This window comes from Manis javanica, chromosome 15, assembly GCF_040802235.1.
Source record: "Manis javanica isolate MJ-LG chromosome 15, MJ_LKY, whole genome shotgun sequence".
In the NCBI taxonomy this organism is placed as follows: Eukaryota; Metazoa; Chordata; class Mammalia; order Pholidota; family Manidae; genus Manis; species Manis javanica.
The window spans coordinates 78,710,692-78,725,879 of NC_133170.1; the positions used below are offsets into that span (position 1 = coordinate 78,710,692).

General features: G+C 50.8%; 1 protein-coding gene across 5 annotated transcripts in view; it reads left to right on the forward strand.

The window, feature by feature from the left end:
* Positions 1-15,188, forward strand: part of KIAA1671 (KIAA1671 ortholog) — a 187,487-nt gene that overhangs the window by 75,960 nt on the left and 96,339 nt on the right. For 4 of the 5 annotated variants that reach the window (XM_073223154.1, XM_073223151.1, XM_073223153.1 and 1 more), the window contains exon 6: positions 3,802-3,936. In XM_073223154.1, coding sequence (XP_073079255.1) covers positions 3,802-3,936 — 135 coding nt within the window. Of the gene's footprint in view, positions 1-3,801; positions 3,937-14,223; positions 14,523-15,188 lie in introns of those variants that run through there. The other variant, XM_036993554.2, reaches the window with a different exon arrangement.

Genomic DNA, 15,188 nt, shown 5'->3' on the forward strand with positions numbered 1-15,188 from the left:
CCTCCCTCCCTCTCTGTTTCTCTTTGTAATTTAACAAACATTTATTGAAGCTTTGTCCCAGGAGCAGGTGTAGTATTTCATTTAATTATTTATTGTAGTTTCAGAAGAGAGCATATTTTCACAAAGCTCCAAAAATACTTACAAATATGGGGACCAATTCCCCCATAACCTCTCATTTCCCATCCTAACCTTCCCTACTCAGTAACCACTCATGTTCTTTTTTTGTCCAAATTCTTTTAGTTTCTTTCTGAAAATACAAGCAAATATGAATACATGTTCTTATTTTTGCCTCCCTTTTCCATAAAAGAGAGCATTCTCTACAAGTCCTCACAAGTTTGGCCATATATGGGAGTAACACAGGGAATCCAAAAAAATAGCATTGCAGGAGCCTCACCCCAGATCAGTTTGGTTGGAATTTCTGGGGTGTGGCCTGTCTTTGCTAGTTTTAAATTGTTGGGTTAACGGTTTCTGCTGAACCCACAGATTCCGTTTCTGTGAAATGGGGATCCAGCCTGCTTCCTAGACTTGTTAGAGACTTATCATGAAATAATGTACGATCAAGCCCCCTGTCCAGGGCCTGAATGAAAGTAGGTCTGAGGAAGCCAGAGAGAAGCCCCTCCAGCCACGCACTTATTTGCTACATTTAATACATGTGCTAATCCAGTGCCAGATCTTGTCCTAGGCACCGGGGCTGCTGGGAGGGACCAGCCCACTGTATCAGGCTAGGCCGTCCAATGTGGCAGCCACTAGCCACATCCGGTTATTTAAATTTAAATCTGTTAAAATTAAAGAAGGTTAAAAATTCATTTCCTTAGTTGCATGAGCTACATTCAAGTCTCAAAAGTCACAGGTGGCTCATGGCAGCAGCATTGGACAGCCCAGATAGAAAACATGTCCATAGTCCCAGAAGGTCTTGGAGGGCAATTAGACCTCAAACGAGTCGGGGAGTGGGCTCATTCAGAGGGCGGTAAGCACCGGGGGAGACAGAAGAAGGGAGCGAGGGAAGGTTACTCAAAGTGGGTGGTCAGAGAAGGTCCCATGGGAAGGGACCTGTGAAGAGCCATCAAGCGATGGCCAGCAAGGGATGAGCTGGCTGTATGGATGCAGGTCCTGCGGGTGCACCCCCACCCCCGCAGCAGGCACAGGGGCTCCAGCTGGTGCTGAGATGGAGAAGGAAGCAGGGGCCAGTGCATAAGGGAACCACCAAAGGGTTCTGAGCATTGCTGAACATGACTGTGTCTTAGAGAGACCCCAGCTGCTGTCTGGCTGTGGACTGAGCGGGTGAGGGTGGCGGCAGGGAGGCCAGTGAGGAGGCCGCTGGTTCTGAGACGAGGTGACAGGGCTCGCACCGGGGTGGTCACCATTGGAGAGTTTTGCAGCATTTCTTGGGGAGGCAACAGCTGTATTGAGATATAATTCATGGCCCATTTTAAAGTATACAGTTCATTGGCTTTTTCTATATTCACAGACTTCCACAACCATCAGCACACTCAATTTTAGAATATCTTCATCACCCAGGCCCCCATAAAAAAAAGAAACCAACCCTGTGCTATAATCAGTCCCTTGCTGTTTCCGTAGTGCTGTAATGGGCAACCTTGAATCTCCTTGCTGTCTGTCTAGATTTGCCTATTCTGGATATTTCCTATAAATGGAATTGCACAATATATAGTCCTTTTTGACTGGCTTCTTGCACTTCACATCATGTTTTTAAGGTTCATCCATACTGTAGCATATTTCAATACTCCGTTCCTTTTTATGACCAAATAATATTCCACTGTATGGATATACCACATTTTATCTGTTCATTGGTTGATGGTAATTTGGATCATTTGTACTCTGGCTATTATGAAGAGTACCACTGTGAACATTTATGTACAAGTGTTCATGTGGTTATATGTTTTCATTTCTTTGTGTATGTACCTAGGAGTGGCTTTGCTGGGGCATATGGTAACTCTAGGTTTCACCTTTAGGAGCTGCCGGACTGTTTCCCAAAGTGACTGTACCATTTTACACTCCCCCAGCAGTGTATGAGGGTTCTAATTTCCCCAGCCTAGCTAACATTTCTTATCATGTGTCTTTTTGATTAGACATCTTAGTGGTTATGAAATGGTATCTCACTGTGGTTTTGACTTGCATTTCCTACTGAACATCTTTTCATGTACTTATTGGCCATTTGTATGTTATCTTCTCTGGAGTAATGCCTTTTCAAATCCTTTCTCCCCTTTTAAATTGGGTTGTCTTTTTATTATTGAGTTGTAATTATCCTTTATGGATTCTGGGTACAAGTACCTTAGAAGACATACGATTCACAGAAATTTTCCCAATTGGTAGGTTGTCTTTTCACTTTCTTAATGGTGCCCTTTGAAGCACAGAAACTTTTCATTTTGAAGTCCAACTTATTTTTCTTTTGCTGCTTGTGCTTTTGGTATCATAGCTAAGAAACTATTACCTAATCCAACCAAGGTCATGAATATTTATGCCTCTGTTTTTTTGTAAGAGTTGTCTAGTTTTAACCTTGACATTTAGGTCTTTGATCTATTTTGAGTTGATTTTGGTATGTGATGTGAGGTTTGCAGCATGTTTTGAAGGCAAGAGTGTCAGCTTTGTTGAGGTGCAGAGAAGGAAGAAAATGGAGGGTGACCTGAGGGTCTTGGCCTGCACAGCTGGGTGATGGGTAAGGTGAAGGAGGAGTGGTTTTGGAGGGGAGGAATTGAGAGGCCTGTTGAGCATGTGAAGCCTGCCCTGAGCGTGAGCAGTGAGTGGAGATATTGAGTGGGCAGTGGGATTTGCAGCTCTGGAGTCTTGATTTGGAGAGACAGAATCAGGAGTCGTGTCTGCATAACAGATTTATTTAAAGCCATGGAATGTTCTGAGAGGTCCTGAAGGGAATGACGTAGCAGATGGAAAGGAGGCTCTGTGGCTGGCCTGGGACACATCTGCTTTTAGACATCCATTAGAGATTCAGGGAAGCTGAGAAGAAACACCTAGGGACGTGAGGTCCAGAGGGTCTCATAAGGCATCGAAAAAAGAGGCTGTGAGGTAAGGGATCAAGAATCCAGCCTTGTTCTTCACTCATGCCGTGTGTTCTTAAGCAGATGCCTTTCTCTCTGGGCCTTTCTTTCCGTTTCTACAGGGAGAGCGTGAGGCATGTGAATCCTAAATTTTGTAGTGACATATTTACTGACTTGTGACTATCCCCTATGTGTAACTGAGTGGGAAAAAATGACAGGATTCAGACCAGAGCATTTAGTACTGTCCTATTCATGTGCCACTTCCTCTCTGCATTTATGTGCATGTGCATGCATTTGGATGCATGGAGAGATGTCTATAATGAGGTGACCAGAAGTCACCGGTGGCAGTAATGAGGCTGGCTAGCATTTTATGGAGGGTTTCTCACATGCAGGCGTTGGGGAGACTAGCGTGAAGCCAGCCAGGTTCTCAGGACTTGTGCACGTCTGCCCCCTGGTGGCAGCATTTTTCATGAGCTGATTCTCATTTGGTTCTCTTCTGAACCTGGAAACTGCCTGCTGTTGTTACTGGTCTTTTCCCACATGGTCAAAACTCAGAGAGGTTAAGGCACTCAACGGAGTTATTAAGTGGCTGAGACCGCACTGAATTCAGACCCCACAGACCACCTCCCATCCTTAAGGCAGACTGCAGTGGGGTTGGGACTTAAATTTTCTGGCACTTAAATTTTCCTCTCTGCTCTTTTCTGTACAGAATGGACTCCCTTGGTGTGACATTTTCTTTGGTAAGTGCGAAGGCCCCAGTGAAGTCCTTTTCTTGTGCTCTGTGCCTCAGGTGCTGCTACGGGACCTGGGGAGGGAGGATGCCCTCCAGGACAGCGAGCAGCCACTCTCGCCGGTCTCCCCTGTGGCCTCGGACCCCCGGAGAAGCCACAGTCTCTGCAAGGACAAGAGGAGCGGGCCCTTTATGGTGAGTGATGCTGGCGCGGCTGAAGTGGAACTGACGGGCAATGTTATTTTCTGGACACCTCCGGGAATGTGGCCAAGTGGAGTCGAGGCTGTTCCAGGGCCTGTGGGGCTTGAGGATTGGCAGGTGCCTGTCTGGAAATCTCGTGTCTGACTGGCTGTGCCGGGGGCCCTTGGCGTGGAGGATGTTTGGTGGCTCTGCCAGGGAAGTTCCTTCCCCCTTCTCAGGTTTCTGGCCCAGAGCAGAGAGGTATCCCAGCTGCCTGGTGTGGAGCGGTTAAGAGAACATGTGCTAGCGCCTGGATATTCTGGGTTTGAATCCCAATACTGTCTCCTCTCAGCATTTTTGAGCAATTTCCTTGATTTTTCTGCACTTTAGTCTCTTCACCTGGAAGATGGGTCAAGATTTCTGTTTCCTTTGTGCCGTAATTTGGACAATAACTGATAGCTGTGATATGGGAGGGAGGCAGTGCTAACTGGTTCCAGAGCCAGATCGCCTGGCTCCCAATTCTAGCTCAGCATGCGGGCAGGCGCCTGGTCTCAGTTTCTTATCTCTGCAATGGGGATAATAATACTATTGACTTCACAGGGCTGCTGTGGGGCTCAGATAAGATAATGCAGGAAGTGTTTAGCGTGGTCTTGGATACACAGCAAGCACTTTAATAAGTGTTATTGTTAGCATGTTGCTGTTCCTGTTTTAGAGTCTCCATTTGGCTGTTTCTGAGCTATCTCCTTGGGCCAGGACTTCCTATCTGCCTGTTTCCTCGCCTGTTCAAGGAGGCAAGCCAGGGATGCCGCAGGACCCTGGGGGCGCTGTCTGCTCCGGAACTTCGGGGTCTCTGCAGCCTCAGTGCCCCCAGCTGGGCTATCAGGCTTTGCCGCTTCCATGTTCCTGGAATTTTCCTCCCTTTTTCTTACTTTCTTTCCTTTTTGGGACTTTGTTTTCGTTCCATGATATTTGGAGATCTGCTGAGTTCTACACTTGCCCACGAAGTCCCTGCTGTGCCCCACACCCCATGTGGGGGCCCCTCAGATAGGCATTTCTTTCATGCAGCTGTACGAGGTCTGCTCACAAGGTCATTTTGCCCCCATAGCTGTGTGCATGTCAGTGATATCTGTGCCTGCTCCTATGTCTTGGAGGCATGGGACCTCCAGCATTTAAATCCCAGGGCCCTCCCTTCTAGCTTTATAGCCATGGGCAAGAAACTTCACCTCCTTGAACCTCGGTTTCCTCCTCTGTAACATGGGGTGAAGAAGATGCCTTTAGCAGGATTCTCACCGGGCGCTGATGGTTGAATGGCTAGAGCAGAGTGAAAAATCCTGGCTGTGGGGCTGGTGGTGACAGAACCTGGGGAGGAACTCAGGCCTCAGTCAGCTGAGCAGTCCTGGAAAATTTCCTCAAGTGTTCAGATCTCAGCCACAGACTCGCACGTATTTGAATCCTGCCTGTATATTTTTGCTAAATATTTCCTTCCACTGATTTCTTTCTTACACTTTCTTTGTTCCCTCTCAGGTGGCACTGACTCATGTTATCTGACTGTACTTGAACTTCTGTGTGTGTGTGTGTGAAGACAAAGGTTATGGGGAGAAAAGCATTTAAGACCTGCTTTTTTACAGTCCCTGCTTGTGGGCATCCTCCCAGGCTGCCCCCTTCCACTCTCTGTCATTCAAGAGCCTTTGTCCTGGGGTCCTTGGGTGGCTTGCCTCAGCACTTCCTTCTGGTCCCCCAAGGCCCCTGCCCCATTTCTGCCTGCTTGGTTTCCTCTTCTTCTGAGGCAGAGAGTGGGGGTACTTAGCTTGACCCAGGTAGTGCTAGGACCTCAGACCTTATTTCCCTCCATTCAGGACTCACCCCTGCAATTCTGGGTCTGGCCACCAAGGGGTGGTGGTGTTCAGCTCACTTTCTGACGGCTCCAAAAGCCTGACTCCCCAGACCTGAGCTTCGGACTCTCTTCTGTAAAATGAGGATAGTCCCATCCGACCTCAGGTGTGTTTCTGAGCGGTGGACGCCATCACTCAGCACTCAGAAGAGACCATCCTTGATTAATGCCTCAGCCACAGTGATAGCTTTTCTTTCTCCATCCCCGTTCCTTCTTTCCTTATCCTCTCTCTCTCTTCTACCTTCCTTTCCCTCCCACTGCCTCCCATGCTCCTCCTCTTTCCCTTTTTCTCAGCTCATCCAACTGTGTCATTGTAAATGGGGAAACTGAGGCCCAGAGAGGGGGCCTGACTTAGCCAGGGTGACCTTCAAAGTGAGGACTCGGGGGTTCTGTGCTGTTGGCCTTGCTGGCTGGCCCAACTCCTCTGGAAGGTGGTCCGACCTGCATTTTGTCCTTCATGAGGGATTTGAGGGGATTCACCCATTTGATTAATGACTTTGGGCCATTGGTTTCTAATTTAGATCCAGGTTCATCTCTATTTTTGGGGCCTGTGCTTCAGGCTTTGTTAATCCCCACTCTGCCCACCAACTCCCTGTTAGGGAGTATGAATCCCATTTGGCAGAGAAGGAAACTGAGGCTCAGAGAGGTTAAGCCACTTGCCCAATGCCACACAGCAAGTGGGGGAACTGGAATGAAAACTGGGCCAGTCTGGCTTCCAGCCTTGGACCTGGGTCCTTTCTGCCATGGGACTCTGCTTTGGCCTGTCACTAGTCCCTGCCAGCTCCTCTGTGGGCCTGTGGCACTCGGTGCATTAGCTCATGAGGAAACAAGACCGTTTTGGCCCTGGGGCTAAGTATGTGATACTTGTTCAGCCCAGGATTGGCTGCCACCTGTTCTTCCAGGCCCACCCTCTGAAGGGTGCTGGGACGTACCAGAGCACACACCCTGCTGATGTACACAGCCCCACCCACACGTGGCCGAGCTGCAGGCTGGTCAGTCCCTGAGCATGAGGTCAGACCGGTCTGGCCTGGCCACTAACAGAGACAATAAACAAGTGAGTTTACCTCTTGGGGCCTCTCTTTTCCCCCTGTAAGATGGAGAATCATAGCAATAATAATGCCTAACACGTAGGATGGTCACCGAATGGCACCGAATGGTGTAGAGACTAGTATTACCCCATTTTATAGATGGGAAAACTGAGGCTCAGAGCCAATAAGTACCTCTCCCAAGGTCTGAGTCTAGAGTCCAAACTCCTAACTGTCTGCTGAACTTCCCGCTGCCCTACTCTGTGGTCTGATGGGATGGAGCTGACACAAGGTGGTGCTTCTGAATCACTTAGCACAGTGCCTGGTCAACAGTAGCTGTTATTGTCCGGGTAATTACTGCTTGCTGTCAGTTTTTTATTCCGCATTTGCTTGAGGAGTAACTGATGGAACAGGAGAGCATCCCCAGTCTTAGAAGCTTTTCTGCTGTTGAGGAAACTGAGGCCTGGGGAGTGGAGGTATTTTACTCTTCCTGGGCACCCTTAGGACCTTGGGTCTGCATTGGCAAATCTAAGCCCCCTGTGGACATCCTCCCGCCCCCACCCACGGTGCACCCTCTTTTCCTTAGAAAGTGAGCCTTTGGTCTGCACTCTGTAGGGGTCATAAAACCCTGGCCCATTTGTGGACTGTGTCCTTGGGTCACAGTTTGCCCCAGAGGTGCCTCCCATGCTGTGAAGGCACAGATTCACCAGCCGTGGGGGTTCCCTGCCTCTCATAACTTCGAGAATGTTTTCTAAATCGCTGTACCTATTGGTCGGCATTTATTTGCTGGTTCATTTAGCAACGAGCTCATTCCCTCGTGGGCCCACTGTGCACCAGGCGAGTCTCAGTCTTTCTTTCTTTCGACAAATATTTATCTGCATGTTATGAGTCACCCATAGATAAGTAAGGTAAATAAATAATTGCAATGGGTTCTAACAGCTACTGTTCACTGAGTACTTACTATGTGCCAGGCACTGTCATGACCTGCCCGCATTCCCCCATTCAGTTTGCTGGTGGTTCAAAGCAACCTCCTCCCTCAGCAGATTTAGGGGCGCTTATGTCTCCTTTCAGGGAGGTCTCACAGAAGAAGGGACATTAAGTGATTTGCCTCTGGTGGAGAAAACAGCTGGGACAAAGGTTTGGAGGTGAGCAACTGTGCGCTATATATACAATGAATGTGATCTGGAGTCCAGGAGGTAGCCCAGAGTCTCTTTGGGCCTTTACTTTGAGGCACCATTGCTGGACACCCTTGGTGTGCGTTTTAATGCTGAGTTCAGAATTCTCCCATCTTGCTGATGAAACTGCATTTGTTTTTGAGGGGTGGCGCCACCTCCAGGCCTCTCTGTTGTCATGCCGCCATCTTTGTACAAGGATCATCTGCCAGGGCAATCGTTCAAAGTTGACAAGCATTTGAACTTGATGACTTTGTTATAATGATTGGAGACCTGGAGGGTTGGCGTTTCCGGGGCTGATGACAAGCCTAGTAGTACTTGTGAACATAGTCAACTTGAGATAAGATGGAATTCACGAATTGGGCCCTGATGTTGGCCCCTATTTGGTGTTCTCTTTGAATTTTAGTTGATTGATAAGCTTCAGATGGAAAGAAAAAAAATAAAAGAGTATATGTGAACTGCAAGAAATAACTCATCGAAGATTGTGCTTTAAAAATAAATTGTGAGTAGAGATTTTATGGCTTCTTATTTGTCTGGGATGTAGACTCTCTTCTCTCTCTATTGCTTGGCATTCCCATGGTTGATGTTGGGCTTGTGTCGGTGTCATTTGAATTGAATGAGTCTCAGGACTGTGGCTCACTGGCTTAATGACAGGGTAAATTTGCCTTGCATAACAAGATATACAGAGGTAGACAACTGCTGGCTTGATTCAGTGTTTCTCCCCTAAAAGAAGCCAAGCACCCCATCCCTTTCTGTGTAATGCCACCATTTGTCCACCCCTGGGATGTGCCAGGCACGGTGCTCAGTCATTCTTGTGATGCCTCTATAAGGTAGACTGTTCTTGTTCCCATTTTCCAGATGACAAAGCGGAGGCCCAGAGAGGTGAAGTCAGTTGCCCACATCTCTCAGCTAGGAGGTTCTGGAACTGGGGTTTGAACTCACACGGAGTATAACACGTGACTTTGACGTTTCCCATACTCCCATCATTCTTATACCACTTGAGAACTTTTCATATTCATGAACCACCTGATTAATATTTAGTTAACATTTTTCTTGAACTTAACTCACCTTTTTTGTGTAACAGCTTTATTGAGACATAATTCATGTTATACAATTCACTCGTTTAAAATGTACAGTTCAGCAGTTTCGAATGTTCATAGACTTGTGTAACCCTCACCATAATCACCTTTAGGACACTCTCCTTACCCCCAAAAGAAAGCCCTACCCGTTGGTTGCCGCCCCCTAATCCTTCCTGCCTGTCAGCCCCTGGCAACCACCATTTGCCTGCTGTCCCTCTGGACTTGCCTATTCTAGGAACCTCATATAAATGGAATCATACAACATTTGCCTTTTATATGAGAGGGGAGGAGGGAGGGAGCGTGCATGCTGCATTCCAGCCCATCCCCGCCCAAAGTGGAAGGACCAGCATGTTTCAACTAAAACTGATGATTCTCGGTCTTAGTGTGAAATCTCACCATTTTTATATGTTGGAGAAAAAAAGAAAAGAAAACCTTAAAAAAATTTAGCCACACCCAGCTGCCTTCAGCAAACACATGGGGTATTGGCAGTCTTTTTTCCCACATAGTACTCTTGCTGAATCCTTGCCACAACTCCTGGGGAAACTGAGGCTTGGGGAAGGGAAGTGGCTTGGCCTAGGCTCGTACAGTGGACAGGTTCCACAGGGTGGACTCCCTCCACTGATGGCTGCTTCGTCTGGAACCTCCGCATACCGGGGGCATCAGAAATGACCTGACAGTCCTCCAGGGAGGGGGATTTCTAGCTGCGGTTTCTCTGTCTTTCCCCCCATTCTCCTTCCAGATTAATAAAGAAGGCACCAGTTTTCTTGTGCAGTGTTCAAAAGTGACCATCAGAGGGTAGGATAGAGGTGGTCTGCTTTCAACCTTTGGTTTTATTACTAGTTTTTCACTCTTCGGCTTTAGGGCCTGTACTCTAAGCCCAAAAAAGCCAAGTTTTCCATGACTTTGGTACATGTGTCACTCAGTTCCTTTCCCCATAACATCTCTTCTCAAGTTCTGTTTTACAAACCTGACATCAGAGCTGCTGGACTGAGATGGGGACATACTTCTGCAGCCTGTCCAGCCCCAGCCACCCCATTTGTCTTCATTGATGTTTCTCTTCTGAAGAAGTTACTGCTTTTGGAAAAAAAATTCTGGTTTTTATTTCTACAAGGAGTGTGGGTATGTGTGTTTGGGGGGGATGGGCAGCTCATAATGAGATCCCTATGGATATATAGCATTTCTGACTGAAGCAGGTATATTTCCAGAGATGCTGAATCTTCTCCTTGAACACAAGATCTCTTGGGAAGAGGAACATTTGGTCCTATTTCAAGCCTTGGCTCTGTGTCACCTCTTCCATGAGCCCTCCTGGGTTGTGCCTTTTCCTGTGAACTCCAGGCCCTTTAGCCCCCAGTGCTGTAACTTAATCCCAGGTGCTTCTCTCCCAGAGACCCTGAGCTTCCTGAGGGCAAGAATCAGGCCTGTCGCTCAGCCTGATTCGTGTGCCCGCCGCTCCTCATCCTGAAGGCCTTCAGTGATTGAGGACTTTCCTGACGCCACCTCGTTTGGCCCTCACAAGAGCACTTGTGAGGAAACAAATAGTTGTTCTTGTTTTCATCAGCCTTGTTTTGCGTCTGAAGAAACCAAAGTGTAGAGAGGAGAAGCCGCTATTGGCCAGATGACACTGTTCACCAGGATCAGAGTTGGGGTCTGAACCCAGGCCCGTCTGAGTGCGAATCCCTGCCCCCAAAAGCTTCCCTGCGAAGCTCTGGGAGTCACGGCTGGCGAAGTTAGTGGGGAGGGGCTTCTCCAGCGGGGCTCTAGTTGCTGCTGGTCACGATGTGCCCCCGTGGGGCTTTTTCTCTTGCTGCCCCTCTCCTCTCAGCCTTGCGAGGCTGGGTCTTCCATCTCCCTCCTCCTCCCCACCCTCCTCAAAAGCTTATTGAGTATAATTTATATATTGAGGTCTCCAGCTTGAGATCTGAGCAACCTGCCCCTCCAGCTGCCTCCAGCCTCGCCTAATGGAGACCCCAAGACCCCAAGACCCAGGGTCCCATAGCACCTTCTCGGGAGGGACATCCCACTTCCTTGTAATTGCCTTGAATCCTGCCTCCCCAAGGGCCCCCCCTGCTCAGCCAGTCTCCCTCTGTCTTAAAGCAACATCTGGCCACAGGGGGTCCTCAGGCGGTGAATGTCAGTCATTCCAAAAAAGCCTGAATAAATACCCACGTAACTCTACTCAGAGACTTTTAGCAGAACTCTCCTGTATGGAAAAAACATGGCAGGTTGTTAAAACTGACATCAGCATTCCAGACAGAAGAGGTGGAGAACTGGCAGCCCCCCAGGCATGATTTGTTGTTATTTTCTTTAATTGCAGGGTGGGGGGCAGTAAGGGTGGTAGGAGCACTGTTTTGAGTTAGTTGCCAACATTAACACATGAGAAGAATGTGTGCAGCATGGCTGATGTCTGGTGTCCCATTCCTGTGGGGGACGGACATGGGCAGCAACCTCGAGGTGCCACCTGGGGACTGGGTCTACCACGTCCCTCCCGCTCCCCACAGCCCAGCCTGGACCATGAGACACAGGTATGGCATCTGTGGGCCCCTCTTGGGGGCCGGCATGCACATAGTAGGTCCGATCCCGGTGTGTTACGGATGCTGAGATCCGAGTGTGATTTCCCTGCCAGCAGGACTGGTGCTGGGAGCACTGGGAACTCTGGCTTTCCAGAAATGGTCACAGAGCAAATTCCCACAAAGGGAAAGGGCATTCCTGGCAGAGGGCCCTGGTGGAGCAGAGGCTGGGAGGCACAGGTTGGGGGTTGTGCGGGGTCAACTGGTGACAGGCGGTCGGGGCCGGGGGTGGGAGGGACAGGCAGCCAGGGAGGCATCCAAGGTGTGCGTGGGGTGCCTTTGTCACACTGACATTGGTGCATGCAGGTGTTCCCCTGGCCAGGTGGAGAGGTCTCATGGGGCAGGGTGGGGCCACTGGGCTGACCGGAGTGAGACGCCCTGGATGAGGCAGGGGTCACTCCCGGCCTGGCATGGGGTGCTGCTACTGGGGACGTGCCCTGTGACTGTGGGCATCTCTGGGCTGGAGAGCAGGGCTTTGGGGGCTTCCAGCTCTGGGGCCGGCCCACCCCCAGCTGTCGCGTCTTGGATTGGCTCTGTCTCCGTCTCGGACTGGCCAGGTCTGACTTTTTTTCACTTTTCTTCTCATTCTTAGCACCCCTGCCCCGGTCTTTCTGTGTCTGCCCTGTCCCCTCCCTGCTCTCTCCCCAGCTATGCTCTTCTCTTTGTCTCTGAGCCTCTAGGACCATCTGTCTCCAACTTTCTTTGGGTTCTCCCTGTTTCCTGCCTTCATTTCTCTCCACCGAGTCTCTTTTGCACCAGCTCAGTTTCACTCTCGGTGACCCTGCACCCCCACGCCATCTCTCTCCTCCTCTCTGCCCCTTTCAGCCCATTCCCTCGCCATCCTTCTCCTTGTCAGGCCAATGGAGATTGAATAGCTGGCCCTCTAGCCTCTGCTCGTGGTCTCAGTGGTTGGTTAGTTGGTATGTCAGTAGGCAAAGCCGCCTTCCTTGCTGTCTGTCAGCCCTTCAGTTAGCAGAGCCCAAGTCATTCAGCACCCCCACCCATACCCCCCAACGCCCCAGCTACACAGCCAGCCAGCAGGGATCACCCTCAGCTGCACCGTCAGCCAGCGAGTGGGGCCCACCCTCCGGCTGTGCTGTCAGGACCCAGCCCTTTGGCTGGACCATCAGCTGGGACTACCCTCTGTCTGTCCTGTCAGCCAGCTGGCAGGGCCCCTGCCTGTACCATCAGTTGTGCCATCAGCTAGGACCAGCCCTCGACCGACTGTCAGTTGGGCAGCAAGCAGCTGGGACCCATCTGCAGATGTGGGGCGCTGGGCATCCACGAGGCTTTCGAAGAGCTTTGAAGTTCACCCTGTGGTCTCCGCAGCTGCTGAGCCCAGCCCTCCCCCACGGCGCTGTTCACGTGGGCTTCCTGTCAGCTGCTCTGCCCGACCTGGCTTGCGGAGCTGAAGCTGTGGTGCGGAAGGGCCCAGGGGCCTTGGGGGGCGGGAGCCGGGGGCCAGATTCTGAACCCCAGGCCCGGCACCGCTGCCAAGGGCCTGCCTCCCTCCCTCTCGGCCCTGCTGCTCCCTCCTTGGCAGGGAAGGACCCGGCCCCGGGCTCCTGCGTTCAGTGCTCACTGGGGCCCAGCCTCTGGGCATGACTGGGGCTGCCGGGGAGGTGCTCGTGAGCAGGAGCTCTGGGTCTGCCTCCTCTCCTCTGCCTCCTGGAGCTTTAGCCTCCTCATCTGGCTGCTGAGGGTGACAGTGCCTCCCCCACTGAAGCGCGGTGGGAACTAGAGATGCTTTGGTATTATTCTACCTCATTAAATCCTCAAAACCCTGAAATGCAGGAATAACGCATCCCATTCCACAGACAGGGTGACCGAGACTCAGAGAGGAATGACTTGCCAAGATCACACTCTTGAAGACAACGTGTGAGACAGGTGGCCTTGGGTCAGCCTTAGGTGTGTTGCAGTTTGCATTTTTAATCTGAAAATGGATGGTTCCTCCCAGCCTCCACACCATGCAGCCGGCAGCTGGGGACACTGGGGGTGGGTCTCCCACTTCCTCAGCACCCCTCACCCCAGCGGAACTCATGGTTGGGAGGCCCAGGATTCAGCCTTGGCTCGGTTTTCAGCTCACTGTGTGACCTTGATCAAGTCCCTAGCCCTCTGTGGGACTCAGTTTCCCCCCTCTGTAAAATGGGGACAACCAGGTCCTCCTTCCAGGTCAGCGTGGGAGCTTAGCTGAGTCAGGAAGCTTGACTGAAGTGGGGAGGGGCTGCGTGAACCCACGGGATCCTCCTGACTTGATGTCTCCCTTGCATGGAGGGTGTGGTTGGGGGGCCTCCTCCTCAGTGTGTGTGTGGTTTACGGGAGGAACCATGCATATCTGGTCACTCACGCTCACATGGAAACACACCTGCTCTCACCCACAAGCACAGACACAGACTGACGTAAAACACATTTGCACGCGACCACACTCAGGCAGGGAAGTGCACGCACACACATACACTCTTGTCCTTTGAGACAACCCCTCCAAGCCCAGGGCACCCCGCAGAGGGTCAGGGGTCCAGGCAACTCAGCTGGCTTGGGGAGGAGCTGCCCCTGGGCCCGCCCCAGGGGACGGGCCACCAGAGATGCTCCTGATGGGGGCTCCTGGGACCTGAGCAATGGCTTCTCTGCCCCGAAGGCTGCCGAGGCCGTTCATCAGCAGGGCTGCTGGCTGGTCCCCTGGCTTCCAGTCCGCCTCTGAATGATTTATGCCGCCTTGAGCTCTGACTCCAGCGTGACAACTGAGTGGGAAGAGCCGCCCCGCCAGAGGAAACCCGGAGGCGCGCACAGTGCTGGCAGCACAGCCCCGGGGGCCAGAAATGGAGTATTATTACTGCCCCAGCTTGTTGAAACTCCTGCGGTACCTCTGGGTGAGTGGCCACCTAGACCCGGATCTTTTTCTTACCCTCCCGCCTCCAGCCAAGTTTGCTTTCTGGCTCTCTGCCGCTAGCGCTAGCGGCGTCTCGGTTTTCTTTAAGAAATGGTGGTTGTGTGAGGGAGGAGGGAGTGTTGGGGAAAGGGACTGGGGTCTGGTTTGGGAGGCAGGGCAGGCTCGTAGAAGCAGGGAGTCCTGACCTTCCCTAGTGGAGGTCCGTGGTTCCTGAGAAAGGTCCCAAGTGGCCTCTCCTCCAGTCCTCAGAAAAACAAGAAAAACAAGGCCGGCGTTAGTTTTTCTGAAAGTGACATGTCTTTGACTTAGAGTGCTGTTCTTCATTCTGAAATTATATCCCTCTTGCCTTTGTGTATGTGTGAAAATGTCCCGTCTTTTATGAGATAAAAAGCACACATTTTGTTTTTCTTTCAGTAAACTTACTAAGCAAAAGGAAAAAGTTGGAACCCTTTCATTGCATTTGCTCTTTTATGTAACAGAGAAAAAAAACCCCAAACTTTTTCTGGTGAAATGCCAAAGTTCGGGAACCCGTGTGGGCGTGCTTTGGGGGGTACGGAGTACTGTGAGACAGACCCGCTGTGTGTCCTTGGGCATGTTGCTTCTCCTCTCTGGGCCTCTGTATCCTCATCTGTGAACCTGTGTGTGG